Source organism: Ips typographus, linkage group LG2, assembly GCF_016097725.1.
Source record: "Ips typographus isolate SLU linkage group LG2, UJ_Ityp_2.0, whole genome shotgun sequence".
Lineage (NCBI taxonomy): Eukaryota > Metazoa > Arthropoda > Insecta > Coleoptera > Curculionidae > Ips > Ips typographus.
The window spans coordinates 2743992-2760982 of record NC_138423.1 but is presented as its reverse complement, the minus strand read 5'-3'; the positions used below and the strand labels follow the sequence as shown (position 1 = coordinate 2760982).

Here is a 16991-nt window from a genome sequence, read left to right as displayed (position 1 = left end):
TCGCCAAACTCACTAACCAAATCTAGCCAAACCAGAATTTGGAAATTCCACCAATTTGTTTTACAAGATATTGGAAATGCCCCCAAACTCACCAACTTAAACTGACCAAACCAGAATTTGGTTGAAATTTTGGCAAATTGACAAATTCCACCAATTTGCTTGGAAAGATGTTGAAAATGCCCCCAAACTCATCAACCAGAGCTCGTCAAACCAGAATTTTGTTTGAAATTTTGCCAAACTAACAAATTCCACCAATTTGCTTATAAAGATGTTGAAAATGTCGCCAAACTCACTAACCAAATCTAGCCAAACCAGAATTTGGAAATTCCACCAATTTGTTTTGAAAGATGTTGGAAATGCCCCCAAACTCACCAACCTAAACTGACCAAACCAGAATTTGGTTGAAATTTTGGCAAATTGACAAATTCCACCAATTTTGTTGGAAAGATGTTGGAAATGCCTCCAAACTCACCAACTCAAACTGACCAAACCAGAATTTGGTTGAAATTTTGGCAAATTGACAAATTCCACCAATTTGCTTAGAGAGATGTTGAAAATGTCGCCAAACTCATCAACCAGAGCTCGTCAAACCAGAATTTTGTTTGAAATTTTGCCAAACTAACAAATTCCACTAATTTGCTTCGTAAGATGTTGGAAATGCAGCCAAACTCACTAACCAAAACTGGCCGAACCAGAATTTGGTTTGAAATTTTGGCAAACTAACAAATTCCACCAATTTGCTTGAAAAGATGTTGAAAATGTCGCCAAACTCACCAACCAGAGCTCGCCAAACCAGAATTTTGTTTGAAATTTTGCCAAACTAACAAATTCCACTAATTTGCTTCGTAAGATGTTGGAAATGTCGCCAAACTCACTAACCAAATCTAGCCAAACCAGAATTTGGAAATTCCACCAATTTGTTTTGAAAGATGTTGGAAATGCCCCCAAACTCACCAACCTAAACTGACCAAACCAGAATTTGGTTGAAATTTTGGCAAATTGACAAATTCCACCAATTTGCTTGGAAAGATGTTGAAAATGCCCCCAAACTCATCAACCAGAGCTCGCCAAACCAGAATTTTGTTTGAAATTTTGCCAAACTAACAAATTCCACTAATTTGCTTCGTAAGATGTTGGAAATGCAGCCAAACTCACTAATCAAAACTGGCCGAACCAGAATTTGGTTTGAAATTTTGGCAAACTGACAAATTCCACTAATTTTCTTGGAAAGATATTGAAAATGCCCCCAAACTCACCAACCTAAACTGGCCAAACCAGAATTTGGTTTGAAATTTTGCCAAACTAACAAATTTCACCGATTTGCTGCGAAAGAAGTTGGAAATGCAGCCAAATTCACTAACCAAAACTGGCCGAACCAGAATTTGTTTTAAAGTGTTGCCAAACTGAGAAATCCTTATTTGTCCATATTTTCATTAGTTTGTTTTAAACTTTCTTTTGCTTCCATATTTTTGTCACAAACTACATCTCAAGACACTAAAAGCTATAATATATAAGTTACATTCGGAATACCCTGTATAATTACAGAAAAACTGTTGCAAACACATAGCTTTAGTAATATAGAATACACTGTACCAAATAAATAATATTACATCATCATAATTATAAAGTTTGGTTAATTAAACCAGCTAATTAGGAAACAATCTCACTTTGTTAATATTTTGATAAGATCCTTGTTGGAAGAGACAAGTAATTCCCTGCCTTTAAATATCAGAACATTTTTTAGAAGCTTGAACAAACCGGTTTAATGAAATTACACAAACTTTTAATTAATTTTTTTTTAGAGGGGCAAGGAAGTAACGATTGTTTTCTTTCAGCGTTCGTCATTCAACACAAGTTACCTGCAGTGATTTATCTTAAACCGAAATCAGACTTTTCCATTGGACAGTGAGTGTGCAATCACTGCAGTCGCAATTTATCTTGGCGTTGAACGTTCGAGCTTTATCAGCCGGAATCGATTTTTCTTTTGTTAACTGATAACTTTTTACAAACGCGACAAAGTTTGCGTTTAAAAAGACACAGAACAGTAGAATTTCTCCCTTGCAGGTTTTTTTCAATTTTGTTACCGTTGGGACTTAATTGTGTTGAGTTACCCAACCGGATCCAGGCGGTCCCTTTGGAAATAAGAAAACCGCATCGCGACAATTCTAATACTCGATAGGATGCTGCAGTCGTGCAAATCGAATTTTCCGAAACCAGGTGTTGCCTCAGTTTGATTTATTGAATTGATGTAATTTGAATTCAAATGAGTTACCATATTCGAATGGAAGAAATTCGAGAAAATTTAATTTTATCAAAAAAAAAATTATTTTTGTTCCCTACATACTCTTTGGTAAAGAGTGAGACGTAAGCCCAACCCAACCTGAAGATAAGAGTGAAATAATTAATCTCAGTAAAAATTTATAAGATATAGGCAAAACCATTCCAGTAGTTTATTATAAAAATATTGTATACCTTGCAATATTCTTACTTCCGAATGGTACACCAAAAAGCAAACAATTTCATATGGAATACAGAACTAGAAAAAAGATTAAAATCAACTAGGATAAGTCACAGAGGCAAAAATACTTTTTTGCCAATACATGTTCCTCAAGAGCAAAAAATTGCTGACGACCTCTAAAAATAATTTCCGTATATTTAGTGTATTTACTAGACCAGTTGGTACCTGGTACCCAAACCAGAAAATGAAGCTGAAATATTGCCAAACTCACCAACCAAAACAGACCAAAGCAGAATTTCGATTGAAATGTTGCCAAACTGAGAAATTCCACCAGTTTGCTTTGAAAGATGTTGGAAATGCCCCCAAACTCACCAAGCTAAACTGGCCAAACTGACAAATTCTACCCATTTGCTTCGAACGATGTTGAAAATACCGCCAAACTCCCCAACCTAAACTGACCAAACCAGAATTTGGTTTGAAATGTTGCTAAAGTGAGAAATTCCACCAATTTGCTTCGAAAGGTGTTGGAAATCCAGCCAAACGCACTAACCAAAAACCGGCCAAACCAGAATTTGTTTTGAAGTGTTGCCAAACTCAGAAATCCTACCAATTTGGTTCAAAATTTTGCGAAACTGATAGATTCTAATAACTAGGTTTGAAATGTTGCCATTCTGACAGATTTCACCAATTTGCTTCGAAAGATGTTGGAAATGCCCCCAAATTCCCCAACTAAAACTAACAAAACAAGAATTTGGTTCAAAATATTGCCAAACTGAGAAATTCCACCAATTTGCTTTGAAAGATGTTGAAAATGTCGCCAAACTCACTAACGAAAACTAGCATTTGGATTGAAATGTTGCCAAACTGACAAATTCCACCAATTTGCTTCGAAAGATGTTGAAAATGCTACTAAATTCACCAACTAAACCTAACAAAACTAGAATTTGGTTTAAAATGTTGCCAAATTGAGAAATTCTTGAGAAACTTAAACTGGCCAAACCAGAATTTGGTTTGAAATTTTGCAAAACTAACAAATTCCACCAATTTGCTTTCAAAGATGTTGAAAATGTCGCCAAACTTACTATCCAAACCAGAATTTGTTTTGAAATGTTGCCATTCTGACAGATTCCACCAATTTTCTTCGAAAGATGTTGGAAATGCCCCCAAATTCCCCAACTAAACCTAACAAAACAAGAATTTGGTTCAAAATATTGCCAAATTGAGAAATTCCACCAATTTGCTTTGAAAGATGTTGAAAATGTCGCCAAACTCACTAACCAAAACTAGCATTTGGATTGAAATGTTGCCAAACTGACAAATTCCACCAATTTGCTTCGAAAGATGTTGAAAATGCTACTAAATTCACCAACTAAACCTAACAAAACTAGAATTTGGTTTAAAATGTTGCCAAATTGAGAAATTCTTGAGAAACTTAAACTGGCCAAACCAGAATTTGGTTTGAAATTTTGCAAAACTAACAAATTCCACCAATTTGCTTTCAAAGATGTTGAAAATGTCGCCAAACTTACTATCCAAACCAGAATTTGTTTTGAAATGTTGCCATTCTGACAGATTCCACCAATTTTCTTCGAAAGATGTTGGAAATGCCCCCAAATTCCCCAACTAAACCTAACAAAACAAGAATTTGGTTCAAAATATTGCCAAATTGAGAAATTCCACCAATTTGCTTTGAAAGATGTTGAAAATGTCGCCAAACTCACTAACCAAAACTAGCATTTGGATTGAAATGTTGCCAAACTGACAAATTCCACCAATTTGCTTCGAAAGATGTTGAAAATGCTACTAAATTCACCAACTAAACCTAACAAAACTAGAATTTGGTTTAAAATGTTGCCAAATTGAGAAATTCTTGAGAAACTTAAACTGGCCAAACCAGAATTTGGTTTGAAATTTTGCAAAACTAACAAATTCCACCAATTTGCTTTCAAAGATGTTGAAAATGTCGCCAAACTTACTATCCAAACCAGAATTTGTTTTGAAATGTTGCCATTCTGACAGATTCCACCAATTTTCTTCGAAAGATGTTGGAAATGCCCCCAAATTCCCCAACTAAAACTAACAAAACAAGAATTTGGTTCAAAATATTGCCAAACTGAGAAATTCCACCAATTTGCTTTGAAAGATGTTGAAAATGTCGCCAAACTCACTAACCAAAACTAGCATTTGGATTGAAATGTTGCCAAACTGACAAATTCCACCAATTTGCTTCGAAAGATGTTGAAAATGCCACTAAATTCACCAACTAAACCTAACAAAACTAGAATTTGGTTTAAAATGTTGCCAAATTGAGAAATTCCACCAATTTCTTTTGAAAGATGTTGGAAATGTCGCCAAACTCTCCAACTTAAACTGGTCAAACCAGAATTTGGTTTGAAATTTTGCAAAATTCCACCAATTTGCTTTCAAAGATGTTGAAAATGTCGCCAAACTTACTATTCAAACCAGAATTTGTTTTGAAATGTTGCCATTCTGACAGATTCCACCAATTTTCTTCGAAAGATGTTGGAAATGCCCCCAAATTCCCCAACTAAAACTAACAAAACAAGAATTTGTTTCAAAATATTGCCAAATTGAGAAATTCCACCAATTTGCTTTGAAAGATGTTGAAAATGTCGCCAAACTCACTAACCAAAACTAGCATTTGGATTGAAATGTTGCCAAACTGACAAATTCCACCAATTTGCTTCGAAAGGTGTTGAAAATGCCACTAAATTCACCAACTAAACCTAACAAAACTAGAATTTGGTTTAAAATGTTGCCAAATTGAGAAATTCCACCAATTTGTTTTGAAAGATGTTGAAAATGTCGCCAAACTCACTAACCAAACCAGAATTTGTTTTGAAATGTTGCCATTCTGACAGATTCCACCAATTTGCTTCGAAAGATATTGGAAATGCCCTCAAATTCCCCAACTAAACCTAACAAAACAAGAATTTGGTTCAAAATATGGCCAAATTGAGAAATTCCACCAATTTGCTTTGAAAGATGTTGAAAATGTCACCAAACTCACTAACCAAAACTAGCATTTGGATTGAAATGTTGCCAAACTGACAAATTCCACCAATTTGCTTCGAAAGATGTTGAAAATGCCACTAAATTCACCAACTAAACCTAACAAAACTAGAATTTGGTTTAAAATGTTGCCAAATTGAGAAATTCCACCAATTTGTTTTGAAAGATGTTGGAAATGTCGCCAAACTCACCAACCTAAACTGGTCAAACCAGAATTTGGTTTGAAATTTTGCAAAACTAACAAATTCCACCAATTTGTTTCAAAAGATGGAAATGTCGCCAAACTTACTAACAAAAACTAGCTAAACTAGATTTTGGATTGAAATGTTGCCAAATTGACAAATTCCACCAATTTGTTCCGAAAGATATTGGAAATGCCCCCAAACTCACCAACCTAAACTGACCAAACCAGAATTTCGTTGAAATTTTGGTAAACTGACAAATTCCACCAATTTTCTTGGAAAGATGTTGAAAATGTCGCCACACTCACCAACCCGAGCTGGCCAAACCAGAGTTTTGTTTGAAATTTTGCCAAACTGACAAATATCAACAATTTGCTGCGAAAGAAGTTGGAAATGCAGCCAAATTCACCAACCAAAACTGGCCGAACCAGAATTTGGTTAGAAATTTTGGCAAACTGACAAATCCCAACAATTTGCTTGGAAAGATGTTGAAAATGTCGCCAAACGCACCAACCACAATTAACCACACCAGAATTTGGTTTGAAATGTTACCAAACTGACAAATTTTACCAATTTAGTTCAAAATGTTGCCAAACTGACAAATTTTAGCAATTTGCTTCGGAATGTGCTGGCAAACACACATATTCCACCAATTTGATTCAAAAAATGTTTTGCTGTGACCAATTCCACTAGTTTCCAGTCTGATGAACCAAAACTGGTCAACCGAAAATTTGTTTCAAAATGTTGCCAAACTGACAAATTATGCCAAATTGACTCAGAATGTGCTGGAAATGTTGCCTAACGATACAAATTAATTTTTTTGGTTCATGTTGACACCAACTTGTGAAATGTATGACTTTAATCCAATTTAGTGTTACATTAAAATTCAATTTAAATTACATCAGTTTCAGTCAAGAATATAGTATAGGTATGGGCTTAGTTTTATAAAATAAAATGTTGTTAGGTTTGTACTAGTTTTTTATTTAAAAAATGGTATTCAAATGGTAGAGTCTAATTGACTGAAAGGCATTGAATCCAAGATTTACCATTCAGTTCCACTTTGGAGTGTAATAAAAGAAAAGTAAGGTAAAAGAGTTGAAAGGAATAGAAAATAGAACTCCTACCTACTGAACTTTGGAGAGGATTAGTTTTACTGGATAAATTGACAGATTCGTTGTGGTTGACAGATTTTAGTTTTGGTAATATTTTCTATTTACTATTAAGTGTCTCCGGTCCAGAAAGAAAAATGGTTTCTGAGATTCTCTGATTCTCAATACTATAGGTACTTTATACAAAAATTGCTTAAAAAAATTGACTTTTTAGCTTTTTACAAACAAATTTTTTTACCTGCTTTGATTTAGGTTCATTACAAACACAAACCATTCCTTTTTCACACTTTGGAAAATCTCTTATATCTCGAACAAGTCTAATAGAACTTAATACAACTTCAAAGAAACTAAACCATACTAGAAGTATTAGAAAAAATTCTTGACATACCTTCCTTGGTAAAATCAAATTTTATAAAAATGGTTATTTTCAAGACTTAAATTTTATTTTAGTAAGCCGTTTATTGAAATTTAAAGAAAATTAACCACTTGAATACTAAAACTGGACGTTAATAAACCCTATAGAATTTATTACCACACAAAAAATTAATAGAGTCATTAGAAAAAAATTGAAAAAAGCAGTAAATCACCATTTTATTATTTAGTGCTTTTACAAAACGGTCATGCAAAGTCAGAGACGTAGGATCTTTGGGTGGAAACGCAAAACTTGGTGAATAAATTATGTCGAACGGGCACCGTTTAATTCCAGTTTCGAGCATTTTAATTTCGAATGTTTCAAATTACATAATTTCTAGCACGAAATAGAGAGCTTAACGTGGCGAGGCAAAACAAGGAGAAAATTTAAACCCTGAGGGATTCCGGGGGTTTAGGGAAATTTACCCTCTTCGGAATCTATTGTTGTATTGCTGACTTGGTGAAATGTCCATAAAGAATATTTATTCAGGCATAAATTTATGCCGTTATTGTTTCAGTCATTAGGGTTGGTTTTGGTGGCTATTGTGGCATCGCCGAAATGATTATAGACAGGAATTTAAACGTCAATGTGCAACGTTAAATGTGCAGAAAATGAAACATTTCACTGATGTGTTTCTATATTTTGATGGAAATTAGTATAAAAATAGGCGACAAAGGCGTGCTTTTCGAAGGTACTTAAAAGTATAGAGTTTTGATTGAAGTTTTCTAGAAACTCTGTGTCGCATTGCGCTTTTACTACAAGAATACGGAAAATGCATTAGGAAAAACCTGATATTCTACATTTACCCAGCATTTCTGCAAGGCGAGTGAATTTTAAAGTAACGTATAAACTTTTATAATTCAGAATACTCGCTACCTGTTGGCCCATAATACTGAAATACCATAAAGTATTAAACAGCTCAAAGAAGTGGAAAATTGCTGATATTCATAACTTATGAACCAACCATCAAAAAAAGAATATTAGTGTAATGTTTCCAAAGTGACGGAGTTTTTAAACACAACCGATGGCTCATTAGACTTATTCATTCTGTAACTAGAGACTTAGAGACTAGAACTTGAGACTAATTTTGCTGAGGTTAATCAGTGTCTTCGATCTTGCTCGGTTAAAATTGCCGATGAGATTTTTGGCCTGCCTCAGTCGTGGAAGTCTTTGCTCTCAGTTCTTCTTCAGCTTTATTAAGTTCTTCCTGGACATATGCTTTTTCAAAGCCGAAGAATGGTTCTGGCCCGATCAGTGACGCTGATGTTCCTTTTCGTGCCAGAGTACCTGCTTGTTCGTTATCCTCTACTCCGACGTGAACCAGAACCCAGAGTTGTTCCTTCCTAGATCATTGAGCTTTCCTAGGCACTCCAGAACCATCATCGAGTTGATGTTAAATGAGCTCAACGCTTTGATGGCTGCTTGGCTATCGGAAAGGCTCGTAATTTCCTTGTTCCGGTATTTCCTGTCGAGGTTGAACTGAATACACCTTTCTATGCCGTGAATTTCCGCTTGCAAAATGCTAGGGAACTGGCCCATGGGTTCGGAGTATTTGGTGCGAGGCCCGTAGACTCCTGCAGATCCGTCCGTATACCATATTATGGTATTGTTTACCAATGTTTCAATGGATTCTCTGCTCCAATCTCTCTTGGTGCTCAGTTCACTCACTCTTCTTTCACGCTCAGTACAGGGTGGTCCAGTTTTAAATGTCAATAATTCACCAATCCATAGCCAATTAAAAAATGAGTTGACATTCATTATGTCATTTTCCTGAAAAGTGCTTGTTAAGGAAAATACAGTCATAAATATTGATCAAATTTGGAACAAGCACTTTATTACACGTTATTACGGTCAAAGACCTAAAACTAACCTAACCCAACTTAAAAATTGTCTTGGAAACGGAAAATTCACTTAAGAAGTTTAAAAAATATTATTGTAGCCAGTTTTCATAGTTTCCAGACAAACTAAAAGACTTTAGTTTTAAAAATTGAATTAGAAAAGATAAAAATTTCAGAAGCTTAAAAGTTGTGTTTGTAACCAGTTTTCATGCAAATCGAGAGACTTTAATATTAAAATTGACTTGTAGACATAAAAACTACTATTTCAAGAATTTGTTACTACAAATTCATACATTTAAACCTTAAAAATTGACTTGAACCCCAAAATGTGACTGAACCAATGAAAAGTGACATCAGAAGCTTAAAATTTGCATGTGAAGTAAGTTTTCATAATTTGAAGACAAATTTCAATATTTTAGTCTTGAAAATAGTCTTAGATGCAGAACATTGACATTAGATTCATGAAAATTGTCTTGAAAACGAACTTTTCGTGCTTTTTACTTTGCTTTTCATTTTCTTCGAATTCTGGACTGTTTTTAGTGCTTCAAAACTGCTTCCAGCTTGGAAAATCGAGTTTCAAGACTATCTTCACCAAGTTATTGACATAGCAAACTTAAAAAACAATTTTTACATTCTTCATAGACTTAAAATGGCATTCCAAGCTTTGTCACTATTAAATCGACTTCTAGACACCCCAGTGCTAAAAATTCGGGTATTTCTTAATAAACTAGACTGTTTTTAGTGTTTTAAGGCTGTTTTCAGTGCCTCAAATCGAGTTTCAAGACTATCTTTACAAAGTTTTTGACTTATCAGGCCTAAAAGCCAGTGTGTCCACTGACCATAGTCTTGAAAATGTTATTTCAAGCGTCTTCACTATTAAATTGACTTCTACACTCATAGGTGCAATAAATTGTATTCAGACTGTTTTTAGTGCTTTTTAAGAATGAAAAATCGAGTTTAAGACTATTTCCAAAAGTCAAGTTTCTTCAGTAATAAAAGTAAAAAATTTTGGTACCAAATAGTCTTAAGAACTAATTTTTAGAAATAAAATAGTCCGAAAATTTAATTTACTTCTTGACTTGTTGAAAGTTGAGAAGAATATTGAGTTGTACACCAATTAAAGTCTTGAAAATATACTTTTGGACTCTCTTTTGTCCTAGTAAGGTCCGTTCTAGCATTAAAAGTCAACTTTTATACTATTTTTAGTAGTAAAAAATGAGTTTCATGCACAATACAATCTTTGTCTTGATTTCCGGACTTTTTTTAGTTCTTGAATGCCAGTTTCAGACACTCAACCAGGATGGCAGTCTGAGAAAGCGAATCATAAGACCATTCCTAGTAGTAAAAAAGTTTTTAGACTATTCAGTACAAATTTGGACTTTCACAAGGATGTTCAGTTTTAAACTATAAAACGATTTTTTAAATTGAAATTTGGAGGACTGTATCTTCCTTAGGAAACGTTTTTCAGAAAAATGACATAATGCAAGTCAACTTATTTTTTGATTAGCTATGAAATGGTGAATTATTGACACTTAAAACTGGACCACCCTGTATAATTCAAAATATATAAAACTCTATAGTTTTATCAGGGTTTAATTTTAACAGTCAGTAACTCACCTTTTTGAGCAACTCGCTACGTTTTTTCCAAAAATCTGCTTATTGCCTTCTTCCTATCTGGTTTTAGAAATAGCTATAATGTTTGCATTGTTCTGATTTGTGTGTAAATTAAACCACACCACAATAATTTCAAAGTTTATACTACTAACATAAAAAATTACGACGCAACCGAGTAGATTGAAGGTCCCAATTTACGATCTCATACATACAATTTAATAAAAGTTAGACGAAAGTATGTCGTAAAAATATCTCACAAAACCGCACTTACGAAACACGTGATACACTTTCGTTTATCTAATGTTGTTTGTCGGCTATCTTCAATACATTCATATCAGTAAACTTACCCAAGGATTCGCTATGAGATGACACTCGAAATATACGTCAGCCCCTTCGTGAATATTGCTAGAATCCAGTCCATGACCTAAAGTCATGTTGACTTTGGGTGAGTAGAGTACTTTTAGCATCCAAGTTCTTTGAATTTCACTATAACAAATTAGGGCATTAATCAAAGGATAGTTTGAATTGCAAAACTGTAGTTTCAACAAAAAATAATTTCAAATTTGATGATTGATTGGTTAGTATGATATAACACTCTAACTTGCATTTCTAGCAGGACACAGTGAAGTATTTCAAATAAAATGATTTGGTATAGCAAAGTAAAAATTAGGAAGTCTCAAAAATCAAAATACAATGGGATGGCGTTCCAATGTAGGTAGTAGAGAGGTTCTATTACTTTATTGCATCTGTCTTAAAAATAAGGATTTTTTTTCAAGAAAATAAAGAAAATTTATTCATTTAATTTATAGAAAAGGTACATTTTTGTAGGGATGTCAAGTGTTTACCATTATAGTTAGTTTTAGTAGGATTGTATGTAGTTATTAAGAAAATTAACAGTATTACTTGTTGAACTTCAAAGGAGGTGAAAAAGGTGGTACGTGGAGGTAGAAGGTGGGAAAAAAGTTTATTTTGTTTTTGATTGTTGATTGTCAGGAGAGACTTTTAATGAGAGCTGGAAAGTCATTTTTTCTAAAAAATTTGAGCAAAAATCAGACTATTGAAGATCAGGGGATTTTAGAAAGCTGTTTCCTTCCGGAACGGAAGTTACTGAGTGTAATACCGAGTGCCAGCAATTGTACCGTCTAGTCCACGTTATGACATGGAGCAGATTGTGATAGAGGACCTATTCCAGAAATGGTTAAATCTATAACGGAGGAGGCCTCCCGGCTGTTACCGAGATACAGCCTTTGCAGTTAAAAATCCACCTCAACGGAAAAGAAGAAGATTGGTCAACTGACGGTTTATTTTGGACAATTTGGACTCTTTGACGAAGAGTATTAGTTGTAAGTAGTTTGTAATTTTTTGTATTAAAGATATTTGTAGTTTCCATGATATATTTAGAAGCAGGATTTTTAGGTAGAAAGTAAGTTAGATAGGTTTAGTTATTTACCTTAAAAATAACTTAGCATCCCTATAATACAATTTTTATTCAAGCTTATTTATTTAAATTTTCTTTGCTAATTTTGGCATATAAAGTGACACTTTTCAAAACTGATTAGAGTGACAAAACGTTTTACTTTTCGTAACTAGTTACGAAAAGTATCACTTTATGTAACTAGTTATGAAAAGTTCATTTCATCACTCCCTGTTTTTATGCATTTCCGTAGAAACATATGGGCGACATCCATCATAACATGTCGTTGTCACAGTTTATACAAGGTGCTATGAAAGTGAATATTTGTGTTAAATCACTTTAAAAGATGGTTTTTACCGCTTTTTGGTCAAAATTAGAAAAAATTATGTATACAACACGTTTCGAAAATGTCTTATTGTGACCTCCCTGCGCTCGCCCTACAAACATTCATTCGTTACACAAAATCGATCTTTTCGTAACTGGTTACATAAATAGCTATTATTTACTAGAATATTAGAATGAATGGTCAGGGTGAATCTGATGCCAGTTATGACGATATTATCATGCAACTAGGAGGTGAGGGAGATTTGAGTAAATCTCATCTTCAGGATGATAATAATCATGACACATCCTTATTTTTAAACATTCCCTTTAGGGAATAATGACAGAATGAGTATTGATATCCATTATTAATATCAATGCTCTTGTGGAAGGTCAAGCAAACAATTATTACATCACACAATTAAAACGTTTGATGTGGAATGTCTGGAATTCACAAGCACCTTGTATAAAGTTTTCTAACTAAATCCAACTTACCTAAATGGAATTCTTTGATTGGATGCTTTGCAAGCTAATGTCAGACCGTGGTCGCTGAATTTCGGGATAAACTCCAACAAACTGCTGGTCACGTTACCGTCAGGACTAACCACCGGATTTCCTCCTTCTATTCTCCTACCGTCCTGTAAAAATGTATTAAGTTTAGGGCCGGTATTTCCATCTGCCAATAAACTTCTTTGTAAATATATGAGATATTCGACCAATAAATCAGTTTATTTGAAGATTTTTTATTTGATACATCAAGTTGCTAATATAAGCATAATAGGAACTAATAAATATGAAACATGCAACTTGCTCACTCGGTTTGGGTTTTTAAATAAAAAATTAGTTATTAAAATAGAAATTTTAGTAACTGTAGGGGAAGAAATCAGTTACTCAGAGAAAATCACAAAACGAGTTTTATCCCAATTTGTTGCTAGTATATTTTCAATATCAGGTCATCATACTTTCATTCTAAAACTTAAACACTTGCTTATATTGAATTCTAAGCTATTTTTTCTCTACACTTACACACACAGGATTGAATGCTAAAATAAGGATATTGTTGAAACGACTATGTGTTATTCCTTCTCTTTAATGATCATACAACTCCAGTGAGAGAAAATGGTCCTTCGTTTTTCAATTTTATGGACACGAATGACAAGTATTTTAATTTTTCAAATAGATTGTCTTTGGAGGGCTTAATTAACAGCCAGAGATTCCGAAGAAATGACAAATCAGACTAATGTGACAATGACAAAACTATCATTTAATACCAATTCTCCAAATAACAATTCGACACATAAACTTGCCTTGAAATAGGAATACAACTTATTCGACAATTAATCTTTGGGATACAATATAATGGCCAAATAGTTATTAGCTACTTTAGGGTCTAGTAATAGAGGTAAGAGCACACAGTATCAAAAAAACCTACAGCAACCATCGAAAAGCTTAATATTGAATCACTGACAGGATGATGGAACGAGAAGCCTGTATGAGAACCGATTAACAAATACACTGAACTGACATTGGTAAAAGAAAAGTCAACATAAATGGGACCAATAATAACAAAAAAACCTGGTTCTGTCACAAAGTTAAAGAACTTTCACAATAGAAAAAGAAATCCTACTTCATATAGCTCACTAACGCCAGAAAAACACTCCGCATATACAGAAGTGAGAAACAGAATCAATGCCATAAAACGAGATTACTGGGCAAAATTTACAAGCTAGATATGTATCACGACCTATATGGAGCACAGAAGAAAGTCTGGAAGATGCTCAAGAACAGGAAAAAGCCAATAAATGAGTTTGTGCAAACAAAAGGAGTCACCAAAGATGTATGGGAAAAATACTTGAGGAAATTCTATAACACCGAAGAAGCCATAAGCATCGAAAACTACGAGACAAACCATCAAATAGCACTGAACGAAGAAGAGGTAATGGCAAAAATCAAAAAACAGAAAAGCTCCCGGGACACACCTCATCCCAAAAGAACTTCTGAAATATGTCGGACGTGAACTAGGAAAACATTTAAAAATCCTCTACAACAAAATTTTAGAAACATCGAAAATACCTGAGGAATGGCCCAAAAGTATAACTATATTCAAGAAAGGACAGAAAACGCACCCAGACAACTACAGGGGCATAACGCTGCTGAACACAAGCATGAAACTCCTTACCGGCATTTTGAAGAACGAAAGACTTGAAAGACAAATAACAAACAGGGAAGAACAACAAGGCTTCAGACAAAACAGATCCACGACCGACGCCATATTCATTATCAAACAAAGAAAAATCAATCGAAATTAATACTCCAGCATATGTCTGCTTCATCGATTTGACAACATGACTAAAGTAAAGGCAAGAGACACGGAAGAGATACCGACACCAGGAGGCATCAGACAAGGTGACAGCCTTAGCCCATTTCTGTTCAATCTCTCAATGGACAGAATTATAGAGGAAGTATCATTACTAAATATGAGATACCGAATGGGATAGAATAAAAGAATCAGCATGGTATGCTACGCCGATGATGCAGCTATTTTCGCGGAAACGGAGGACGATCTACAGAGACAACTACACAAATTCTGCCAGGTCAGCCAAGCGATGAACATGACCATATCTATAGAAAAAACGAAAAGCATAACCTTTGCTAAAGATCCCGTGATGGTGAAGATGTAAGCTGGTAGTTCAGGACAAAATCATCGGAATGGATCTGTCGAGTTATCACAACCCAGTAAAGGACGTAAGAAGCCAGATCAACGAAGCGTCTGTCATGTCGGCCTGCTTAAGGCAGATAATATGGGCGAACGAATACATGCGAAAGGATAGCAAGGTCAGGATTTATAAGACTTCATGGGGGAGACAAAGAAAAAGATATTGGTACGCTCACGTGAGAAGAATGGAAGAGGGAAGGCTGCCACGCATCGCACTTGAAGGGAAACCAATAGGGAAAAGAGCACCCGGAAGACCACCTCCCAGGAACTGATCCAGAGGAACCTGCAAAACTAACAGATCGCGAGATCTTAAATATGAATAAGAAGAAGAAGAAGAAGGGTCAAGAGGGGTAAGTGTAAATAGGTGTTATTGAAAACGATGTTACTTTCCTGTTTGAAATGACCGTTAGAAAAACCGCGCGACTATTTTTAATGTTAAACTGTCATCCTTAACGTCACGTGACAGCTTTTACGTTTCATCTGATATTTTCAAAGTCACGTGACTATTTTTTTACGTCAAAACAGAATTCTGAAGGTCATATGTTCGTTTTTTAGTTTCAAACTGATTCCCTGAATCACGCGACTATTTTTAATTTTAAAATGGCATCCTTTACGTCTTGACTATTTTTTAACGTCAAAACAGAATCCTGAAGGTCACACACGTGACAGTTTTTACGTTTAGACTGATGTTTTTTAAGTCACGTGACTCTTTTTAAGATGCTAATGGTCACGTAACGATTTTCAATTATCAAATTTAGTTTTAAAGTTCACGTGACTGTTTTCTTATCGTCAAAACGGGCATTAAAGGTCACGTGACTATTTTAAGGTTAAAAATTTGATATTGTCAAGTGACAGCTTCAAATGTCAAAACGTTATTTTCAGGGTAACGTAACCGTTTAAAACTCAAACTGACCCTTTTTACGTTACAAATGGTCAAGTGACGATTTTCAATTATCAAATTGATTTTTAAGGGTCTAGTGACTCTTTCTTTAAGTCAAAACGAAATTCGATTAAGGTCACGTGACTGTTTTAAAGGTCAAAACGTATTTCCGTAGGTCACTTGACTGAATGTGGCGAAATAATGTATGAAGGGTCACGTGACCGTTTTTCAATTTGAACTTCCTGTTAAGATGCAAACGGTCACGTGACGATTTTTGTTCATCAAATTTGACTCTTTTTTCACGTCATAACGGAATCTTAAAGGTCATGTGACTTAGAGGTCACATGACCGTTTTTTAGTTATAAACGCTAAACCACGTGACTGATACATTTAAAGTCACGTGATTCCTTTTAATGTTCAAATGGTCACGTGGCTCTTTTAATACTAAAAATTAAATTCATAATGTTAATGGTATTCATTAATTGCGAATAAAAAATTTTAATCTTTAATTTGGAATTATTTTTAGCAATTAAATTGCAGACTGATTTTCAAAAAATTTTTTGATTAATCTCTAATTTGTCTAGACTCTAGACTAGATCATCAGTAATAAAATCAAATAAAAATAGATAAACACTAGCTCAGTGTCACTAAATTCAAACAAATATAGCTTATCTACTATTTAGTTTTACATAACGTTTAGTCTTGTTTTACGGCTTTTTAAACGGTTTATAATCCCGATTAACTTTTTTAATCAAAATAAGCTTAAAATGTCACATGAACGATGATTTGCTATTCTATCAGAGTATATTTGTTCAGAATATCCCTAATTGCATACATTCTAGGTCAGTAATTTTTATAATTGAAAATAATAGCTCATTGTCCTCCACGTCGGTAAAATTTTCTCATCTATAATCAATCTGAGTGATGAAAGTCAAAAAATGTTACCTACTCAAGTGTTTTCCTGATTAATTAAACAAATTGTGGTAATTTAACAATCTGTATCGTCGGAATACA

General features: G+C 34.2%; 1 protein-coding gene and 1 long non-coding RNA gene across 3 annotated transcripts in view; one reads left to right on the top strand and one right to left on the bottom strand.

The window, feature by feature from the left end:
• The window catches only part of LOC145725449 (nephrin-like), a 378014-nt gene that overhangs the window by 67147 nt on the left and 293876 nt on the right, over nucleotides 1–16991 (bottom strand). For both annotated transcript variants that reach the window (XR_014177277.1, XM_081974215.1), the window contains exons 6-7: nucleotides 12877–13019; nucleotides 10994–11132 (exon numbers count right to left, since the gene is read on the bottom strand). Coding sequence is in view for 1 of the 2 variants with exons in the window: in XM_081974215.1 (XP_081830341.1) it covers nucleotides 10994–11132; nucleotides 12877–13019 (282 nt within the window). In the remaining variant the exon portion in view is untranslated. The remainder of the gene's footprint in view (nucleotides 1–10993; nucleotides 11133–12876; nucleotides 13020–16991) is intronic.
• On the top strand, nucleotides 11019–12139 carry LOC145725454 (uncharacterized). Its single transcript, XR_014177278.1, has 2 exons — nucleotides 11019–11091; nucleotides 11839–12139. It is a non-coding gene; the product is annotated as an uncharacterized LOC145725454 (long non-coding RNA).